Source organism: Mycena indigotica, assembly GCF_014461135.1.
Source record: "Mycena indigotica strain 171206Taipei chromosome Unknown Mind.scaff0004, whole genome shotgun sequence".
Taxonomy (NCBI): domain Eukaryota; kingdom Fungi; phylum Basidiomycota; class Agaricomycetes; order Agaricales; family Mycenaceae; genus Mycena; species Mycena indigotica.
The window spans coordinates 5,365,470-5,384,066 of NW_023503003.1; the positions used below are offsets into that span (position 1 = coordinate 5,365,470).

At 50.0% G+C, this 18,597-nt stretch overlaps 9 protein-coding genes across 9 annotated transcripts; 5 read left to right on the plus strand and 4 right to left on the minus strand.

The window, feature by feature from the left end:
* Positions 1 to 53: 53 nt before the first annotated feature.
* Positions 54 to 2,908, plus strand: MIND_00547700 (uncharacterized protein; the record flags this gene model as incomplete). The annotated part of the gene is made up of 11 exons (XM_037362256.1): positions 54 to 252; positions 305 to 350; positions 396 to 498; positions 545 to 592; positions 640 to 687; positions 732 to 745; positions 795 to 925; positions 971 to 1,472; positions 1,520 to 1,559; positions 1,607 to 2,113; positions 2,162 to 2,908. 11 exons carry the CDS (start codon positions 54 to 56, stop codon positions 2,906 to 2,908), a joined length of 2,385 nt encoding a protein of 794 aa, XP_037222548.1.
* A 318-nt stretch (positions 2,909 to 3,226) lies between these two features.
* Positions 3,227 to 6,060, plus strand: MIND_00547800 (Glycoside hydrolase; the record flags this gene model as incomplete). The annotated part of the gene is made up of 17 exons (XM_037362257.1): positions 3,227 to 3,334; positions 3,389 to 3,421; positions 3,470 to 3,483; positions 3,522 to 3,550; positions 3,599 to 3,653; positions 3,703 to 4,206; positions 4,253 to 4,324; positions 4,374 to 4,473; positions 4,524 to 4,536; positions 4,590 to 4,791; positions 4,841 to 4,870; positions 4,923 to 5,041; positions 5,089 to 5,119; positions 5,169 to 5,383; positions 5,443 to 5,571; positions 5,620 to 5,720; positions 5,776 to 6,060. 17 exons carry the CDS (start codon positions 3,227 to 3,229, stop codon positions 6,058 to 6,060), a joined length of 2,040 nt encoding a protein of 679 aa, XP_037222549.1.
* A 697-nt stretch (positions 6,061 to 6,757) lies between these two features.
* Positions 6,758 to 7,413, minus strand: MIND_00547900 (uncharacterized protein; the record flags this gene model as incomplete). Its single annotated transcript, XM_037362258.1, has 3 exons — positions 7,131 to 7,413; positions 6,903 to 7,084; positions 6,758 to 6,853 (listed from the first exon to the last, which is right to left on the minus strand). Exons 1-3 carry the CDS (start codon positions 7,372 to 7,374, stop codon positions 6,758 to 6,760), a joined length of 522 nt encoding a protein of 173 aa, XP_037222550.1. The 5' UTR covers positions 7,375 to 7,413.
* A 1,140-nt stretch (positions 7,414 to 8,553) lies between these two features.
* MIND_00548000 (Glycoside hydrolase family 51 protein) lies at positions 8,554 to 10,216 on the plus strand (the record flags this gene model as incomplete). The annotated part of the gene is made up of 8 exons (XM_037362259.1): positions 8,554 to 8,606; positions 8,678 to 8,808; positions 8,864 to 9,089; positions 9,139 to 9,282; positions 9,329 to 9,543; positions 9,585 to 9,712; positions 9,760 to 9,879; positions 9,935 to 10,216. 8 exons carry the CDS (start codon positions 8,554 to 8,556, stop codon positions 10,214 to 10,216), a joined length of 1,299 nt encoding a protein of 432 aa, XP_037222551.1.
* A 329-nt stretch (positions 10,217 to 10,545) lies between these two features.
* On the minus strand, positions 10,546 to 11,241 carry MIND_00548100 (uncharacterized protein; the record flags this gene model as incomplete). The annotated part of the gene is made up of 3 exons (XM_037362260.1): positions 10,546 to 10,712; positions 10,765 to 11,020; positions 11,071 to 11,241. 3 exons carry the CDS (start codon positions 11,239 to 11,241, stop codon positions 10,546 to 10,548), a joined length of 594 nt encoding a protein of 197 aa, XP_037222552.1.
* A 279-nt stretch (positions 11,242 to 11,520) lies between these two features.
* On the plus strand, positions 11,521 to 13,184 carry MIND_00548200 (tRNA-dihydrouridine synthase 2; the record flags this gene model as incomplete). Its single annotated transcript, XM_037362261.1, has 7 exons — positions 11,521 to 11,719; positions 11,768 to 11,866; positions 11,915 to 12,451; positions 12,498 to 12,607; positions 12,654 to 12,980; positions 13,030 to 13,076; positions 13,133 to 13,184. 7 exons carry the CDS (start codon positions 11,521 to 11,523, stop codon positions 13,182 to 13,184), a joined length of 1,371 nt encoding a protein of 456 aa, XP_037222553.1.
* A 657-nt stretch (positions 13,185 to 13,841) lies between these two features.
* MIND_00548300 (ATP-dependent DNA helicase) lies at positions 13,842 to 15,411 on the plus strand (the record flags this gene model as incomplete). The annotated part of the gene is made up of 3 exons (XM_037362262.1): positions 13,842 to 14,735; positions 14,789 to 14,797; positions 14,851 to 15,411. The coding sequence occupies 3 exons, from the start codon at positions 13,842 to 13,844 to the stop codon at positions 15,409 to 15,411; spliced, it is 1,464 nt and encodes a 487-aa protein (XP_037222554.1).
* A 157-nt stretch (positions 15,412 to 15,568) lies between these two features.
* On the minus strand, positions 15,569 to 16,243 carry MIND_00548400 (uncharacterized protein; the record flags this gene model as incomplete). The annotated part of the gene is made up of 3 exons (XM_037362263.1): positions 15,952 to 16,243; positions 15,715 to 15,899; positions 15,569 to 15,646 (listed from the first exon to the last, which is right to left on the minus strand). The coding sequence occupies exons 1-3, from the start codon at positions 16,202 to 16,204 to the stop codon at positions 15,569 to 15,571; spliced, it is 516 nt and encodes a 171-aa protein (XP_037222555.1). The 5' UTR covers positions 16,205 to 16,243.
* Positions 16,244 to 16,360: 117 nt separating this feature from the next.
* On the minus strand, positions 16,361 to 17,858 carry MIND_00548500 (uncharacterized protein; the record flags this gene model as incomplete). Its single annotated transcript, XM_037362264.1, has 3 exons — positions 17,727 to 17,858; positions 16,906 to 17,680; positions 16,361 to 16,857 (listed from the first exon to the last, which is right to left on the minus strand). Exons 1-3 carry the CDS (start codon positions 17,802 to 17,804, stop codon positions 16,361 to 16,363), a joined length of 1,350 nt encoding a protein of 449 aa, XP_037222556.1. The 5' UTR covers positions 17,805 to 17,858.
* Between the last annotated feature and the right edge of the window lie 739 nt (positions 17,859 to 18,597).

Genomic DNA, 18,597 nt, shown 5'->3' on the forward strand with positions numbered 1-18,597 from the left:
CAAGCTCCGTTCCGAGCGCTCGACCACTCCGTTCTTTCCTGTTGACCACCACTATGATTCCAGCTAAACGCGTTGCCGCTCTCTCGACTAAACTTTCGCCTGCTGTCGCAGCCACTTCCCGAGCAACCCACACATCTGGCAAGACGGGCCGATGGCAAAGCTCCCAAGCCGCGCTAGTCGTCCCTCGACGTGTTTCTCGCGCCCACACCATCAACAGAACCTTTCCTAAGAGATTATACGCGTCTGAGAGCAGTATGTCTCGCATCTCCAGCCCATTGACCCCACATTTCAACTAGTCTTTCAGAGTCTACCCGCCGTCCACATTTTGACAAGATCCTCATTGCAAATAGGTATGTTATACGCTTACTTTCTTTGATATACTGACATCATCTTAGAGGAGAAATTGCCTGTCGCGTTATCCGGACTGCTAGAAAACTCGGAATCAAGAGCGTTGCTGTCTATAGTGAAGCAGACAGGGATTCTATGCATGTCAAGCTGGTGGGTCAATCTTGATGGCTTTCCTCTGTCATTAAATATCCTGTAGGCTGATGAGGCTTATTGCATCGGGCCAGCACCTTCGTCCGAGAGCTATGTAGGTCTGCTATCGCTCGAAGGTGTCAAGTTTTCATGCGTGAAAAGCTCCGGAGCGACAAGATTATCGAAGTTTGTCGAAGGAGTGGTGCACAAGTGAGTGTAAACATTGGGTACCCTATATCTTCTGACATGTTTAGGCCGTTCATCCTGGGTAACCGAGCTTCTCTCTCTCTATCTTCTTGAGACTGAAAGTGTGGAAGTTATGGCTTCCTCAGCGAAAACGCCCAATTCTCTGAGGACCTTGCTTCAGCCGGAATTGTGTTCATAGGACCACCTCCATCAGCCATCGTCAGTATGGGCTCTAAGAGTGAATCGAAGAATATCATGTCTGGTTGGTAACTTCAGTTCACAAATTCATTTTTCTAAACTTGCACAGCGGCTGGTGTCCCTTGTGTACCTGGATATCACGGAGAAGAACAAACACCCGAGTTTCTATTCGAAAAAGCGCAACAAATTGGGTTTCCCGTTCTCATCAAAGCAATTCATGGCGGCGGGGGGAAAGGCATGCGAACCGTCACAAAACCCACTTTTGCGGCGTTTCAAGAAGCTCTCTCTTCAGCACAGCGCGAATCTTTGAAAGCATTTGGTAACGACACGGTGCTGGTGGAGAAGTATATTGAACGACCACGGCATGTCGAAGTGCAAGTCTTCGCTGACACCTTGGGCAACGTCGTGAGCCTTTGGGAGCGGGATTGCTCGGTCCAGCGCCGTAATCAGAAGATCATAGAGGAAGCTCCAGCGCCAGGTCTAACCCCGGAACTCAGGGCTGACCTGAGCGCAAAGGCCATTGCTGCGGCCAAGGCGGTGAACTATGTTGGTGCGGGCACAGTGGAGTTTATCTTCGACAACGATACCTCAAAATTCTATTTCATGGAGATGTAAGCGATTCCTTCCCAATACCTCGCTAGTTCTCAACTTTGTTTAGGAATACCCGTCTTCAAGTCGAACATCCTGTAACAGAGATGGTATGGGAAACCTACTTTTCGCTCGCTTTCGCTGACTTGGTAACTAGGTCACTGGATTAGACCTTGTCGAATGGCAACTAGAGGTAGCTGCTGGGAACACACTTCCTCTTCCACAAGCTTCTATTCCACTTGTGGGTCACGCGTTCGAGGCACGAATATATGCAGAAAATCCTCGCAACAACTTCCTCCCGGATTCGGGCTCTCTGTTACACCTCTCTACCCCGACCCCAACACTCGTCTTCGCTACCCCGTTTGCACCAACCCTGGCCGCCGATGGTGCAGAATTAACACCCTCGCTCTCATCAGAGAATGTTTTACCTTCAGTTCGCTTAGAACAAGGTTTCGGACAAGGAGCACAAATCGGAGTGTTTTACGATCCTATGATAGCAAAGCTTGTTGTTCATGGTCGTGACCGCACTGAAGCATTGCGAATCCTAAGGAAAGCTTTGGATGAATACCATGTCGTAGGGGTATCTACAAACGTGGAGTTTTTGAGGACATTAGCCGGGAACAAGGCTTTCATTGACGAGGAGGTTGAAACGGGTTTTATTCCGGTTAGTTTGAACACTTTCTTCTCCACAGTGCTGATAAAAGCACCTCAGAAACACTTCGATGAACTCTTTCCGCCCGTCCAACCGCCTTCCCCGGCATTGCTTGCGCAAGCAGCCCTATTCATGGTTCTTCGTGACCACCCGATATCCTCTCCCACACCTTGGACAAGTCTTTCGTCGCGTCGTTTTGGCGGTGATGTCTATGAACGCCCAATCACTTTACAAGAAGAAATGGCCGCTTCTGATGGATCTCCTGCGACTGTCACAGTGAAATCTGCCGGCCCAGGACACTTCCATGTTTCTGTCCATGCTCAGGACACAACGCATTTCCGGTCTGTTGCAGCTGAGCTTCTTTCTCCAACCACCTTGTCATGTGCCCTCGACGACGCCAATGAGCGAATCACGATCGTTTCGCAGCCCCCACCAGCCGGAGTCCCCGCAAGAGCTGGAGCGCCCACAACGATGGAGCGGATCCACATCTTCAACGGCGGTGCCAAGACAACCCTGGTCGTGCCGGCGCCAAAATGGCTGCTCACACTCAGCGAGGATGTTTTGAGTGCTGGAAAAGGTGCTTTACGGGCCCCAATGCCCAGTCTCGTTGTTGAAGTTCGGGTGAAAGTTGGGGAACGTGTGGAGAAGGGGCAAGCGGTGGTTGTGCTGGAGAGCATGAAGACGGAAACGGTTTTAAGGAGTGACGTTGCGGGAATTGTGAAGGCGGTCGGGTGCAAGAATGGGGAGATGGTTGAGGAGGGTCGTGAGTTGGTGGAGATTGAGGAGGATGGCCCTTCAGAAGATTGATAAGTTATTCCTGAAAATGTATTTCTTAGTAGCACTCTTTGTACTATCTAGCGTTCTGCAGACTCAGCTGGGTCATAGTCAGGCACTGCTTATGTAAGACTGACGGGCCGACAGCGTTTCTCTTTTCCCGCCCATGACTCCAGCTGACGCTGCTTCGAATTGCTTTCGAATCTTCCCCGAGTCTCCATGCAATCATTTCGAAGAGTATTATGGTCAGCTGGGTAGCGTCGACGACATCCAGAGACATTTTTTCTCTCACTGGTTTCCGCGCATCTTGTTATAAATGCTGTCGAAGTGACGCGATAAACGACGTTGAGCATGCTTAAGCTGCTGCTATCGCTTGTGTTGGGCTTTGGCGCCGCTCGTGGCGAGCTTTTGGCCCCGAATGCACTCGTGCTGAATATCACGACCACCGCGACCCACCCTGTGAGTCCTTTTGTTCTATCGCTTCGCACCTAGCCTGAGAGCTCTCTCATCCAGATTCCCTCGACGCTGTATGGGTACATGTGGGAGGTGAGGAAACTTATCAGGTCTTGTTTAGAAAACTGACGAATGTTCTAGGACATCAACCATAGGTATTTTCTCATCTTCGTCGCATTGACATCTACTCAAGGTCCTATAGTGGAGACGGTGGACTATACGGTAGGTTATAAGCTATAGGCTTTGACCGCTGGTCTCACCTTTTATCAGCCGAACTTCTACAAAATCGTGCTTTCCAAGCGGTCATTCCTGGCACCCAAAACGCGTTTGTTCTGAATTCAAGTTGATTTACTTTTTTACTGATATTCGGACAGTCTTACCGCATGGCAGCCTTTCAATGGAGCACGACTCTCCGTAACCTCAAGAACACCAGGCGTTTCTCAGGCGTTGCCTAATAGCCTTCAAGTTCAAATCCCAAAAGTAGTCTCTGGGCCGATTGGGTTCGAAAACACCGGATTCTGGGGCATCAAGGTTCAGAGTGGATGGAACTACACTGGCTCCTTCTACGCAAAATCGACTTCGTTCACCGGCAGCGTGACGGTCTCCCTCAAGTCGACACGAGGCACTACGTTCGCCAGCAAAACACTGTCTGGCGTCGGCAGAGAGTGGAAAAAATTCACCTTCACGTTCACACCGACCTCATCCGCTTCGAACGACGACAATGTGCTCAACTTTGTTGTGGATGGCAAGGAGTCTGCGGGCAAGACGATCTTCTTTGGCATGTTTTCCTTGTTCCCGCCTACGTTCAGAGGGAGGGAGAATGGAATGAGGATCGATTTGGCGGAAGCACTCGCTGGGACGGGACCCGCAGTATGGCGGTAAGTGTCAACAGCGTGGTTTGCATCCTGTTCAAATGAGCGACAGATTCCCCGGGGGCAACAACTTGGAAGGGACGAGCATTGCGACTCGCTGGAAGTGGAATGAAACCATCGGCCCGTCAGTTACTACAAGAATTTTCACCTGCGCGTTTCTAATCTCTTCATAGGCTTGAAAGTAGGCCGGGCCGCTTAGCAGACTGGGGCTATCCCAATACCGATGGTCTTGGTCTTCTCGAATACTTGGACTGGGCCGAAGATCTTGGTGCAGTACGTATACTGTCTCATGAGTCTCACGTATAGTTTTGACATTTATGTAGGAGCCTATATTGGGTAAACTAACATTAACTCATGCATTTCTCAGTGTAACTGAATCCAAATGCTAGGTGTATGGGACGGTATTTCTACAGCCAACTATTCCGAGCTCTCCACTTGGTCGGTGGTCCCTGAGGCAGATCTCCAACCTTTCATCGACGACGTGCTGGCGGAGCTCGAGTTTATAACAGGCGATGCAAAGAGCACGAAAGGCGGAAAATTGCGCGCAAGCCTCGGAAGAGAAGAGCCATATGCACTGAAATTTATCGAAATGTTTGTCAATAAACCCTTCTGCTCAAACCCGGACTAAAGCCACAGCCAGCGGGAATGAAGACTTCTTCCAAGCCGATTCGTATGTCCCATGATCATTACTAACCCCCGAAGCCGACTAAAAACTCCCAAAGATATTCTTCATATCGCTGGAATGCATTCACTACTGCGATTGCAGCCCAATATCCAGGAAAATTCGAGTTTCTGGCGACAACGCTACCGTCTACTGCTTTGACCCCTGCCTACCAAAAGAGTATGTCTCTTCTTACTCGGCTTTTTTGATCTCAAACACCGCCACAGTCGACTTCCATGAATACAGCTCCCCATCGTGGTATGAGGCTCATATCACAGTTTATTCTTATTCCTCTGACGATCTTCAGGTTCACAAACAACTCCTTCATGTTCGACGACTACCCTAGGAATGGCACACAGTTTTTCGTTGGCGAATACGCTTGCACCTCTACCAACGACACAAACACGCTTGGAGATCTTCCCAGTGGGAGATTGGCGTATCCGACGCTGGAAGGGTCAGCGGCAGAAGCCGCATTCATGACTGGAATGGAACGGAACAGCGATGTGGTCTTTGCCTCTGCTTGTGGGTTGCCTGGAATTGCTAGTTATTCTCATGTTCATAGGTTTTTTTCTGCTCAACAGATGCCCCGAGCTTTCAACACATCCGCAACTTCCAGTGGACGCCAGATATCATCACTTACGATGCCAGCAGGCTCGTCAAGTCAACGTCATACTACGTTCAACAGGCTAGTCAAATACTTTTTATCTCGCGTTGTTTTTTGCTGATTAGGCGAGTCTAGATGTTTAGTTTGAATAAAGGCACCCATGTTCTCTCGACTACCCCAGCGCCTAGTCCAGACACTGCGCCGCTTTTCTGGGTTGCAAGCTACCACAATGAAAGTGATGTTGTTTTCTTGAAGGTGTGCTTGAATTGTTCGCTACGAGCCTGTCCGACTCAGTAATAAATACTTCTAGGTTTCCAACACTGGTCAGACAGATCTCGTTGCAAATGTCTTCCTTTCCACACCTGCGACATCGTTGTTTGGCTCTGCCGTCTCACTATCGTCGCCGGCTTTGAGCCAGGATCCGGTTTCTGGGCAGTTCAACGTGTCCAACACACTGGATAAACCCAACCAGATCATTCCGGTCTCTTCGTCGTTCGCCTTTCAGTTCAACGACAAATTCAACTATACTTTCCCCGCAACGAGCATTACCGTACTGAGCTTCACCGTCGGAGAGAGTGCAGTACAGATGATTTAAGGTAGTTAGTTCAAACGGTGTTCAAATGACAATTAATTAATCAACTATTCTCTCCACCGTATTCTGTCACTATGATCTAAATTATTCTCGCTGGTTAAGACACTATTTTCTCGTAGGGAGTTTACGACCGCCACGATATTGGGTCTGTAAAAGAGACTATCAAGACACTGGTATAGCCATATCTTGCTGCTCTCATCAAGGAAATCAGAATTGGGATATGGTTGGTCCATGCCAGGGTCTCGGTAGGCGTTAAGCGTTGTCTGCTCAATTAAGCGCATACTCTGTCAGCATTGCGCGCGCCGCTGCGGTAGAGTCCAATTCCAATTCGAGCTGTTTGCTGCTCCAAGTTAGTGTCCTTCAAGTTGCGTAGACTGGAAGTGTAATGGCCCTATCGAAATGATGCGTTCCGACACGCCATCCGTTCATGCTCGGTCTAGGTGCAGCTAGACTGGCAGATATAGTCTGATCTAGTACTTAGCACTTTCGGTTAATCCAGAAGAACGCTACAAGTCAGAGAGAGATTCTTAGTGAGGGTTTTACTCCCGCCGGTGTAAGTCAAGTGTAAGTTGAAAGCTAGGTTGCGGGGGACAGGGGCGAGGCGATGTACGTTGAAGATCAGGTATCTTTTGCAACCAGATCAAATCAAGATTCACGCATCATAAAGGAGCATTCAACGAAAACCAATTTGTTTGAGGTGCTATACCAGTGACTGTTTATGAAGACCACCAGGACCTTCGACCTTATCTGCACAACTTGCTATGTGGTCACCCTGGACTGGGAAAATGAGGGCAGTCTGGATTCGGATGAGCCGTGATCCAATTGGTGAATAATACAATACGCACAATGGCAGTGAAGCCACTGACGTAGCCCAAAAATGTCCCTATCCGCTGCTTGAGAAGAGTGTCCCCGTTTCGGCTTGCCCATGCCAGCACCAAGGAGAATGCGAGAACATCGGCGGCAATGGCAAGTGGTAGCTTCTGGTAGAGGCTGGTCACTTCACTCTTTGGGTTCAACATGTACGGCGCTGAGATGCAATAAGTTGAGGGTATCGAACCAAGCATACAACTCACTCATTGCAAAAATAACTTCCCCAAGGAAAGCTGCGGTAATGGCGAGGACACATTGCTCTTCTGGAACGACTGCGGAACATGACGGGGCGAAGGCTGCTGTGAGGAGGCCCAGTAAACGGATAATCAGGTCAAATGTCGAAGTGCCTGGGACGAGGACGAGACAAACGGCAGCGCCGAACGTGAATAAAAAGTGAATAGTTGATTTGACATTCATCACCCAGCGCTCTTTGGAGGTCTGTTGCATTGGAGTCGTTGGAAGATGATGGCGGCAAGAGTGATGAGTACTTTGATTCTCCAAATACTTTTTACATAACAAATGACATCATATCATCAGAATCCGACCTGAGTCGTGTGGCTGTGACTGACCTCGAGACTTGAAAGCTTAGAGGCTCATCATCCCCAAGGCCACAATCGATCTGGACAAGCTTCGCAGAACAGTATTTTACAGATGACTTGTAGACCCAACACGAAAAAAGAACAAGAGAAGTTGATAAAGACACCACAAAGCTCGTCGACAGTTGGTTGAGGCGCACAGATTTTTCGTCAGTGCATGCCTTAATTGTTGTCTCCAGAAGCTCCTTCGCTAGTTCCAGCACCTTCCTCATCCTCCAAACTCGGCGAAGACTGCTCGACAGTACCTTGACCTGCTTCACCTCCACGGGCAGCTGGCTCTTCACCACCATTCCCGACATTCACTGGCTCGTTATCTTCCTCACTTTCCAAGCCATAATGACGAAAAATATTGAGGAAGATTCTTGAGATGATCTAGGGGATTATTTGTCATTTGAAAACAGGAAAGAAGCGCAAGACTTGCGAGTGGTAATTGTGTTCCAACCCATGTGTCCTCTCCAAGCACCTTACTTGACCACCACATAACGAGAACGAAACCAACACCATTGATCAGGACGGAGAACAAGATCATCCAGAGAGTGATGTTTGGGTTGTCATTGGCGGCACCTTCGAGGAATAGTATTGAATATGTGGGTGGGAACAGGCTACTCACAAACGACCAGAAGCAACTGGAGAATGAGCCACGATAATACGATCACCGAGGCGTCTTCTTTCCAGAGCTTTGGAGTGAATGGTGCGAAGGTGAGGCAGGCGAGCCGGGCGAGTAAATTTGGGATTGGCTTGACAGATGGTGGAGTTGCGAAAGCACTAGCGAACAGAAACACGGCCAGAGTGATAGTGAAGGTCCACATTTTGCCTTGCATTTTTGCTGAGTGACAATTGAGACTAAAAGCTGGAGGCAGGTGGCGGCAAGTCGCAATGATGTTACCGTGACATGATATCGTGACCGTGCATAATATCTGAATCGTGACCCGGAACGACTGCCAACGACACTTTCTCTTTCCCTACCACTGCTTAGCGCTGCTTCGAATCACTCCGAACCTTCCCTGAGTGGAAAAGCTGGTCATAAATAATGGCCAACTACACCTCTTACTTCCGTAGAATCGTGACTTTTCAGCGCCAGACGTGCGTCATCCTCTAAAACCCAAACCATGTCCATTTCAAACCTCAGTTGGCTCGTTCTCTGCTATTCTCAGCCTTCCTATGGGGCGCAACTCTCCGTGCCTCCAAGAATTGCTGAATCACCTTCAAGCACACATCCCAAAAGTTGTCTTGGCGCCCATTGTCTACTCGGGTGACGAAATCAAGATTTCTTCCAAGCCGAATGGTATGTATGTCTCATCATCACTGCTAGTCACCCAAATCGACCGATATTCTCCAAGATATGCTTCATATCGCTGGTACGCTTTTACAACTGCTATTGCAGTCTACAACCCAACGTCCAGGGAAATTCTGGCAACGATGCTACTATGTACTACCTTTAAACATACCAAAGAAGGATACTTCATCTTTCTTGGTGTTTTTGCTCTCATATTCCGCCACAGTCGATTTACACGAATACAGCTTTCTTGGAGATCAGGAACAGCGATCTGGCTCTCGCTTCTGCTTGTGCGTAGCTTCCACACGCTGCGTGTTCACGGATTCCTTTGCTCGACAGATTTCCTGAGCTTTTAACACATCCTGGACTTCCAATGAAAGCCAGACGTCACCGTTTACTGCATAAATGCCCGCCTACCAAAAAAAGTATGTTTCCTCTCAGCCCCGCCACAATCGGTTTCCATGAATACAGCTCCCCATCATGGTATAAGGCTCATATCACAGTTTATTCTCGCTCTGACGATCTTCAGGTTCACAAACAACTCCTTCATGTTCGACGACTACCCGAGGAATGGCACACAGTTTTTCGTTGGCGAATACGCTTGCACCTCTACCAACGACACAAACACGCTTGGAGATCTTCCCAGTGGGAGATTGGCCTATCCGACACTGGAGGGGTCAGCGGCAGAAGCCGCATTCATGACTGGAATGGAGCGGAACAGCGATGTGGTCTTTGCCTCTGCTTGTGGGTTGCCTGGATTTGCTAGTTATTCTTGTGTTCATGAGTTTTTTTTTCTGCTCAACAGATGCCCCGAGCTTTCAACACATCCGCAACTTCCAGTGGACGCCAGATATCATCACTTACGATGCCAGCAGGCTCGTCAAGTCAACGTCATACTACGTTCAACAGGCTAGTCAAATACTTTTTATCTCGGCTTACTTTGCTGATAGGCGAGTCTAGATGTTCAGTTTGAATAAAGGCACCCATGTTCTTTCGACTACACCAGCGCCTAGTCCAGACACTGCGCCGCTTTTCTGGGTTGCAAGTTACCACAATGAGACGGATGTTGTTTTCTTGAAGGTGTGCCTCATTTGCTCGCTACGAGCCTGTCTGGATCAGTAATGAATACTTCTAGGTTTCCAATACTGGTCTGACCGATCTCGTTGCACATGTCTTCCTTTCCACACCTGCGACATCGTTGTTTGTCTCTGCAGTCTCACTATCGTCGCCGGCTTTGAGCCAGGATCCGGTTTCTGGGCAGTTCAACGTGTCCAACACACTGGATAAACCCAACCAGATCATTCCGGTCTCTTCGTCGTTCGCCTTTCAGTTCAACGACAAATTCAACTATACTTTCCCCGCGACTAGCATTACTGTACAGAGCTTCACCGTCGGAGAGGGTGTAGTGCAGACTTAAGGTCTCAATAGCTATTTCGAAGATATTTTTTCATCTTTTGAGTTGGATTCATGTCCACACTGTGCGTAGCAGTAGAGCTCTTGAAACTGACTTAAAACGGCGAATGACTTATTCAGAATCGTACGAGGGAACGCTATCAGTTACACAATGAAAGAGGCTGCTGCGGAGGGACGCTAGTGTGATTTGTCCATATTGTATGTATGTTCGACGTCGACCAAGAAAAGATGTAACAACAAGAGAGAACAAGAACGGTCAAGTTTCACGAGGTTGGGGAAGGGGAGTCAGGAACTGGTCTAACACGTTCAAGGGTGAAAAGCGTAGGTTAAGTTTTACAAGGTTGGGGGAAGGGGAGTCGGGAACTGGTCGAACACGTTCATGGGTGAATAGAGTGGATTCATCATGGCTGCAGGGACCACCGACCGCGCAAAGTGCAGTTTACCTTCGTGTTCAAGGGCGAGGACTGCGCCACTTCCAACGTTAAAGGTCTTTCTTGACTCTGTAGGATAACAAGTCAAAAAAGCAAGGCGCAAAAATTTCATCAAGCATACCATGTGGAACAGAAAGATCCGCGACCCATTCTTTCCCGTCAAAGTCTGCTTCATGCCAACCCTTCAAGTGCATGTCCAGCAGAGATATGGGCTGTTCTGGTTTGCCAGCATACGCATAATGGCATCGCCATTGCCCCTCATCTTGCGCTCGAGGGTCGGTCCACAAGACAGCGATATACGGTGCATTTTCATCCCCATTGCCGTGGAAGTTGATAGTGCACCCGTGTCCGCGGGTGCGAGTAGGCGAGTCAAAGTGCTAATGCAGCAGGTTTAGCTAAGTATAAGTAAAGTTCAAATGCCACCCACACGATTGAGGGCATTGTGGTCAATGCCGTTTGGAATCAGGAGTTGCCGCCACTGCTCTTCAGTGAAGGCATCGAGGTCCTCTAGATTGGAAGGGCTTGTGGAGGAAGGCTGAGGCAATACGTTCTGGGACACTGCACACGACGCCGCCACTTTGAGGGAAGACTGAGGCATAGAGTTAGGGGCGTCAAGGTGGTCACAACCGCGACATGTTACCTCATGTTCTCATGTTACAGTTTTCGGTGTGCATAGGTGTGCATGTGTTCGTCGTTTGCCCTTCAGTTCAACGACAGATTCGACTATACCTTCCCAGCAGCTAGCATTGCTTCACCGTTGGAGAGGAGGTAGTACAGACGTAGCGTCAATAGTCGTGCTGTATTTTCTTGTCAAAGTTGTCATTTGAGTCAGTTTGATTGGCGCCTTCCTTTTTGGGTCGTCAGATGGCAGTGACAGATGCTTCGAGCGTCTGCCTCCTTCCACCCGCGATCCAAACCACTCTCGCTGGTGAATACGCTGAGAATAGCTATGTCTCGTCGCTCTCATACTCGCTCGCCGTCTCCTCGGGCCCCAAAACGCTCCAAAATTGACCATCTCACCAAAGAGGATTTTAAAAATGGAGTATTTCTTGCACCGATGGTGCGCTCTGGGGCTCGTAAGTTGCTCAATATTCTCAGAGGACTGGCCAACTCATCGAAACTAGTGCCCACCCGACTCTTTGCCCTCAAGCACGGAGCCAATCTTGTCTGGGGCCCTGAGATTGTTGACAAGGCCATTCTACACGCAGAGAGAGTCGTTGACCGTGCGTCGTCTGTCTTCTAACCCCACAAATTGACTTATTCCAATGTAGCCGTAACCGGGGTGGTCTCTTACAATGGCAAATCCAAGGCGATCTTCACCACCCACCCCATCGAAAAGCCCTACTACATCTTCCAAATCGGCTCCGCAGACCCCGACCTCGCCGTGCAAGCCGCCCGAACCATCATGCAGGACATTTCCGGCATCGATCTCAACTGCGGCTGCCCTAAACCGTTCTCGACTCACGCTGGGATGGGAGCAGCGCTGTTGACCAACCCCGACCTCCTTTGCTCGATTTTGACGGCACTCAGGGCAGCCATGCCGCCCGAAATCACGGTGACTGCGAAGATTAGACTGCTTCCGTCGCAGGAGGACACCCTCAAACTGGTGGAAAGAATCGTGAATACGGGTGTCAGTGCTCTAACGGTTCATTGCCGAACGAGGTCGATGCGGGACAAGGACGCCGCGTTGGTTGGCCGGCTACGAGAAATCGTCGAATTCGTAGAGAAGATGGGCAAAGGCATTGCAGTTATAGAGAACGGTGATTGCACTGGAGCGGAGGATGCTAAACGGATTCGTGAGCTCACAGGTAAGCGGCATTTGTTCTTTCCGCTCTTTTTCTCAAATTCTATTAGGCGCGCACTCTGTTATGATTGCACGGGCTGCAGAGTCTAATCCAAGCTGCTTCTCTCCGAAACCTCTTATTGATGTGGAGAAAACGCTTTCGCCGGCGTATATCCGTTTGGTATAACCCATCTTTGTGGTATCGAATGCATCTCATTCCACTCTAGGCCCAATACCTCGGCAACAACTGGAGTCTGACCAAGTTTTGTGTCTCGCAGTTCAAGGCCCAACACATTACCTTTGGCAAAACCCTGCAAAAACAGTATCGCGAGGCACTACACGCAGCAAAAGGGTTCGATTCCGCGCTTGACGAGCTCGTGGGCTCGTGGACGGGCGAAGAAGACTTCAAAGAAATTGTGCAAGTGATAGAGGCGAGGGGGCCGCGGCTCAGACTGTTGGACGATGATGAATCAGAATATGCGCCAAGTCCGCCAATGTTATTCACACCGCCTGACACGACAAATCCCGAACCGCCGAGCTCTGGTGCGCCTTTGGTTGGGCTGTCGTTTGAGGCGAAGGAGATTCCTCTGCTCGCCGGTCGAGATCCTATTACGCCGACTCCGACTCCAACTCCTGTTCTTGCATAGATTGTACGTGTTTGGTCGTTAGTTATTCACTTGTCCTTGATGTTTTTTACTCGATCCAGTGGTATAGTCCAGCAATGTGGAGAGGAAGGGGGCAAGGAACCTACTAGTTAGGAATAGTGTTGACTTATCAGAGTATCGGTAAACTTGAGGCGGTAATTGTTCTCTGCGTGGCCACTCCTCTGCTCATATGTAGCTGGTGATTCATGATTTAGACAGTTCTTTGTAAATTCCTGTAAAGTGTTTTCAGTCAGACTAAGGGGAAATAATCGGCAAGTGATAGGCTATTGTCTACTTACAGCTATTTCGGAAAACCTTGAGAATGATCAAAGTTTTTGTGCAACAACTTTTTTTTCGAGTTCGGCGATAACTTCGCTAATCCTGCCTCCATTTGGCATCTCGCGCAAATCTCGAGCTCGGCAACGCGAGCCGAGGTCAGTCTTGTGGGCGTCCAACTAGCAGGAGCCTGCCAGGAGGGGAGGCTCGTTGCACAAGCCGGGCCACGGTACTGCTGGGTTTCCCCAGAATTGTGTCTGCCTTGCGTCCCACTATTTGGATGTAGCTCCAGTCTGCTCTTCAGCTCAGCCAAGACTGAGCGATCACTAGTCTGACATCGGTTGGCGCTGCCGAGGTCAAATACGCGAATTTATCGCCGAACTCGAAAATAAAAGTTGCATCCAAAAATTTTGATGATTCTCAAGGTTTTCCGAAATAGCTGTACTTAATCCCAGGGAATTCCCTCCCAGTCAACAGCCAACAACAGTGGCTGGAATGTCGTTAGGCGAACATCATCAATGGGGCCGGGTGCGGACCCAACTCGGTTGTCTACAACCAGGACAGTTAGTTCTCCGTGTGGACAACGAGCTATGGTTCACCGACACTGCACCACTCGAGACAGCAACATGTTTTGCAAGTGGACTTGATCACTACAACCTGGAATTTCTCTTTCGCCCGGGCCGACTGCACTCTGTCAAACTGGATGTCGATTTCGCGATCGCTTCGGAGTGGGTGCAAATGAACGTTGCCTTGAGTCCCAGAGAGTTGGCACAGTGGGAAGAGGTTGACCAGAGCTGTATACATGCTATTCCTGCTCTAGCGGACGGGCCAAAGCTGGTGGCCGGATGCCGTGTCTTCCTCCCACTTTCACGGCCAAGCACCAGCCCCTTTCGCAGCGGAATCATTGTTGACACTGATGTCAAGGGTCTTTGTCGAGTGCGGGTCAGTTATAACAGTAAACTGCTCAATATGCTCTCCTCAAGCTTGGTGGATGACCTGCTCAGCCCTATAGAGGATCAACACGAAGACAACGACGAAATTGTAGTCGACATAAGGCATCTTCGACCCCATTACCTCACTGGGCCGGCGGAAATTCAGCCTGGAGGCCGTGTTGTTATTCTCAGTGGGCAGCATCGAGGAAGAGTGGGTATAGTCGAGCGAATACAGAGTGCATGGCGCCCCGCAGTGTTGACCATCACCGACAACCAAGTTGCCATCACGAATGTGCCCGTCTGCCATGTTGCTCGTCTCTTCTTCCCTGGTGACCCTGTTGTGGTCAACTATGGGCTTCACCGGGGCAAACGCGGCACAATACAGAGTACCTTCGCGCTGAAACACCTAGAGGATGGGCTGCAGCAATTTCCACCAGGAGGCGCCCAAGTACTCGTCGTAAGCAAAGTGCAGCAGAAAGTGTCGTTTAACAACATTGACATGTTTGACAGGACCAAGTCGTAAGCTCCTGGGCATTCCGTAGCTTCTCACCGTGATACTCAATATTATTTAGGTTGATGTGCCCACTCAATTTCTACTCTTCGATATCCCTGCAATGAATTTTGTCATTAGAACACCAGTAAACGTTGAAGAGCACTGGCTGGGGCGCCCTGGGCTGGTCGGAAAGCGCTTAGATGTGCGCGTCTTGCCGATCCAGCGAGGGCGAATATCGGCAACTCAAGCAAGAGCAGTTGGTAAAGAAGGCTTCATCATCCTGTCTACTCCGGTTACAGCGAATAACTTTGACGTCGCTCTCGACGTGGAGCTCGACAGCAAGCCTTGGCAAGTGCGCATTCGGCCGGAATGGCTACAGCCAATACTGGATATTCCCGGAGATTTCCAGGGCCAATGGCCAGTGGTGGTGATTGGCAAAGACGTCCAGGGACGGGACGACTTTATGGGGAAGTATGCAACTATCGATGCTGGTGGCTATGGGACTTGGCCAGTACAACTAGTCATAAGTGGGGCAAGGGCTTGGTTTCCTCGAGGGTCGTTGTGCAGAGCTAGTCATATCAACTTACCATTCGCTGCGTGGTCTCCACTTGGAACAGCAGGCTACAAACAACTTCCATAGGCAAGGTACGACTGAGCTACGAACACCAGAGTGTCCTTAAAAGTATTGATGTTGGGTAATGTTCCAACACATCAACCTTACTAGTATTGTAATTGGTGACTTTGATACCATTGTCTCAGGTTGTCGAAAGGGCATGGATAGTGAAGAATTTGCTCGTCTATACTATCAATTGTTTCCTAAGACCGGTCTGATCATCTGCGGATTCGGAAATCTTGTTGTCTCTAGAATTGGAGCCCTGTTTTGAGAGAATCAACGTAGCCTGAATTAGTAAATTTATTCAGAGGATGGGAGGAACACACGCACGATAGAAGTGATCCCGCCAACATGCCCCAGGATGGCCTTAATGCGGCATTGCCGACCTGTAGTTTCCTCGTGTCGGCTTCCCCATGCTAGTACCAAGCAGAATGCGACAACATCGGCAGCAACAGCGAGCAGCAACTTGCTGCAGAGACCAGGAGTTTCGCGCATCGGGCCAAACGTGAATGGCCCTGCAGCGAGTTAGGGGTTCGAATGAAGGCGGCGACCCAGCAGACAACTCACACATTGCAAAGATTACTTCCGCAGCGAAGGCCGCGGTAATCGCAATAGTGCTTAGTTCTCTTAGCTCGACTGAGACTTGCGATGCACTGGCAGCGTAGGCCGTGGCGAAGAGGCCCAGTAAGCGCATGGCGAGGTCAAACGTCGGCGAAGTGCCAGGGACAAGGACGAGGCCAACCGCAGCGCCAAAGGTGAACAAGAAGTGGAGAGTCGATTTGAGATACGACATCCAGGACTCTTTGAGGGTCGGTTGCATTGGAAGAAAGGATGGTTGGAAGCAAGTTGGAAGATCGGAAACTGAAAGACTTAGTCATACTCATGAAGGTTAGGGACTCACCATAGCTGGCGCCGGAGTCAACTACTTGATCTTATATCCCAAAGACCCTTGTTAACCTTGTGACTAATGTACAAACTATGTAGATGCTAAATCTGCTGCAGTGAAGACCTCCATACCCAACCCCGACATCCTTCTCGTCGGCTTGATGCTTGTCGGGCTGGTTTCGCTTTCCGGTGGCATCGTCCGTCGCCGACTTGGATTCCTCCGTTCCCTCTCCCGCGTCAGAGTCGACGGTGACAGCGGTTCTTCAACACCATCCGTATCTGGCGTGGGGATGAAATACGGTGCTGCATATGGCTGAGTTCGTAGCTTTGGGGTGGGCGTTGTCGGCGTGCTCGGCCCCGATTTGCACGGATTTCTGGCCTTCAATGATTTGGACCTCGATTTCCGTTGCGGCGTCTGGGGCTCTTCAGGATCAGCGGCGGGAAGCTGTATGGTGGGTGAAAGTGGAGATGTTGAAGGAGATGATGGCGCCGAATCGGTTGTGGGAGAGAGCAGACTTGATGCTGTGTCTGGAATGCTGTCTTGTCGGCTGTGGTGCATGATGGGGCACGAAGCTACACGGAGCATTACTGCATAAAGAATCAATGGGAGGAAGAAGACAGAGATCCAACACATACGAGAGCGTGACCTGTCCTTTTCGGAGCACATCATTGGCTCTGGCGGTGGAACAAAACTTGAGGATTGCGGTATTGTTAAAGAAAGCGTGTTGTTTGTCGGGGGAGGCATTGAGTGTCGCCTGTCAGGAGCAGGAGGAGGCTGCACATGTTCTTGCTTTCTCACTCTCGAGGTTGATTTTTCCCGTTTCTTGTCTCCACCAAACAGCTGAACGATCTTGGACCGCAAACGGCCGGGTTTCCGACCGCGGTGTGAGGCAAACTCGTCTGGCTCGGAGGCGACAAGTGTTGAACTAGTAGAAGTGGAAGGCCGCGTTTCTTCGAAATGCAGCTTGGCCGGGGCAGGAGAAAGCGCGATCTTCGGAATATCTGGCTCAACATCCCGCTCGATTTGATACGCGTGGCGCGTGTTTGTTGGGGGCAGAGAGCGCAAAGGCGACGGCGAAGTCTTTCTTCGGCGTGGAGAACGTGACCGCTCGGTGGGACTACCAGGCAGTTGTAGTGCTGATTGCTGCGGCGTTTCAATGTCGCTGCGGGGCGGGGTCGGTCTCGGACTGACTGACCGAGCCGAGTTTATGCTAACTGTGGTTCGTATTGGTGGAGGAGATGAAGTGGATGAAGGAGTGGATGCCACAATAGCCCGAGCTTTCTCATCTTTGTCGATGCGAAACGCTGGGGACAACTTGGGGGCTTGTAATAGAATACTGGCGGGGGGAGGTGGAGGGTCGCTCCAAAAATAAGTCGTCGCCAAGAAAGAAACAACAGTCGCAAGCACACTCTGCACCGGCTTTTAGCACTGCCCACAGAACACAAGAAATACCTACCAGTGAAAAGCCAACCGAGGCAACAAACAAGGTTGCAGAGCATAGACACAATGTCCGCTTATACTTGAGCAGCGGCATTGGTGCAACAACAACAGAGTGAGGTAGCCAGCGCAGCAGTGGTGGTGGTAGAAGTCAGGGAAGTTCGTAACCGCTCGGCTGAGACTGCGCTAACAAGGTTCGGCGCGTAAAATGTGATTTTGTTGACGGGATTTCGTCAGACTGATTATGTATCCTGCGTGTTAGACCGCTTGGGCGGCTTGAGTGAGTTTCGAAAGGAGTTCCGAGAGGGAGCAGGAGACCTGACTGCTGACTAGTCCGGAGCTCGCACAACAGCGGAAGGTCTCAAGGGAATTTCACCCGTGGAATGAATCGCGTTATAAATATTGGATTTCCGAGTCCTCGCGATTTTTGTTCATGAAGCCTCGTGGTATCAGCCCAGCTTGCAGGCGGGCAGAAGCGAGATCGACATAATTCGCTACGGCGTTGGGGTCGGTGAGGCTACAGAGAGCGAACCCAATCCTGTGCGGGTTCCCATGGGCATCGCGGGTGGGCATATGCCCATGGGTACTCATGGGCATGTCCTGCAGGATAGGTCTATCCATCCTGCAGGATGGGTCTATCCTGTAGGATAGGTACATATCCTACAGGATGGTTGCATCATCCTACAGGATGGTTACATTGTCCTGCAGGATAGATAGACCTATCTTGTCCTGTAGGATAGATAGACCCATCCTACAGGATAGATATACATATTTTTATATAAGAATATCAGCAAGGTTTTCATGTCAACAATATGTTACAACGTGACTGCTTGTGTTTGATGCTTTACTTCCTGCTGCCACCTACCGCGATTGGTACAGGGCAAAGGGGA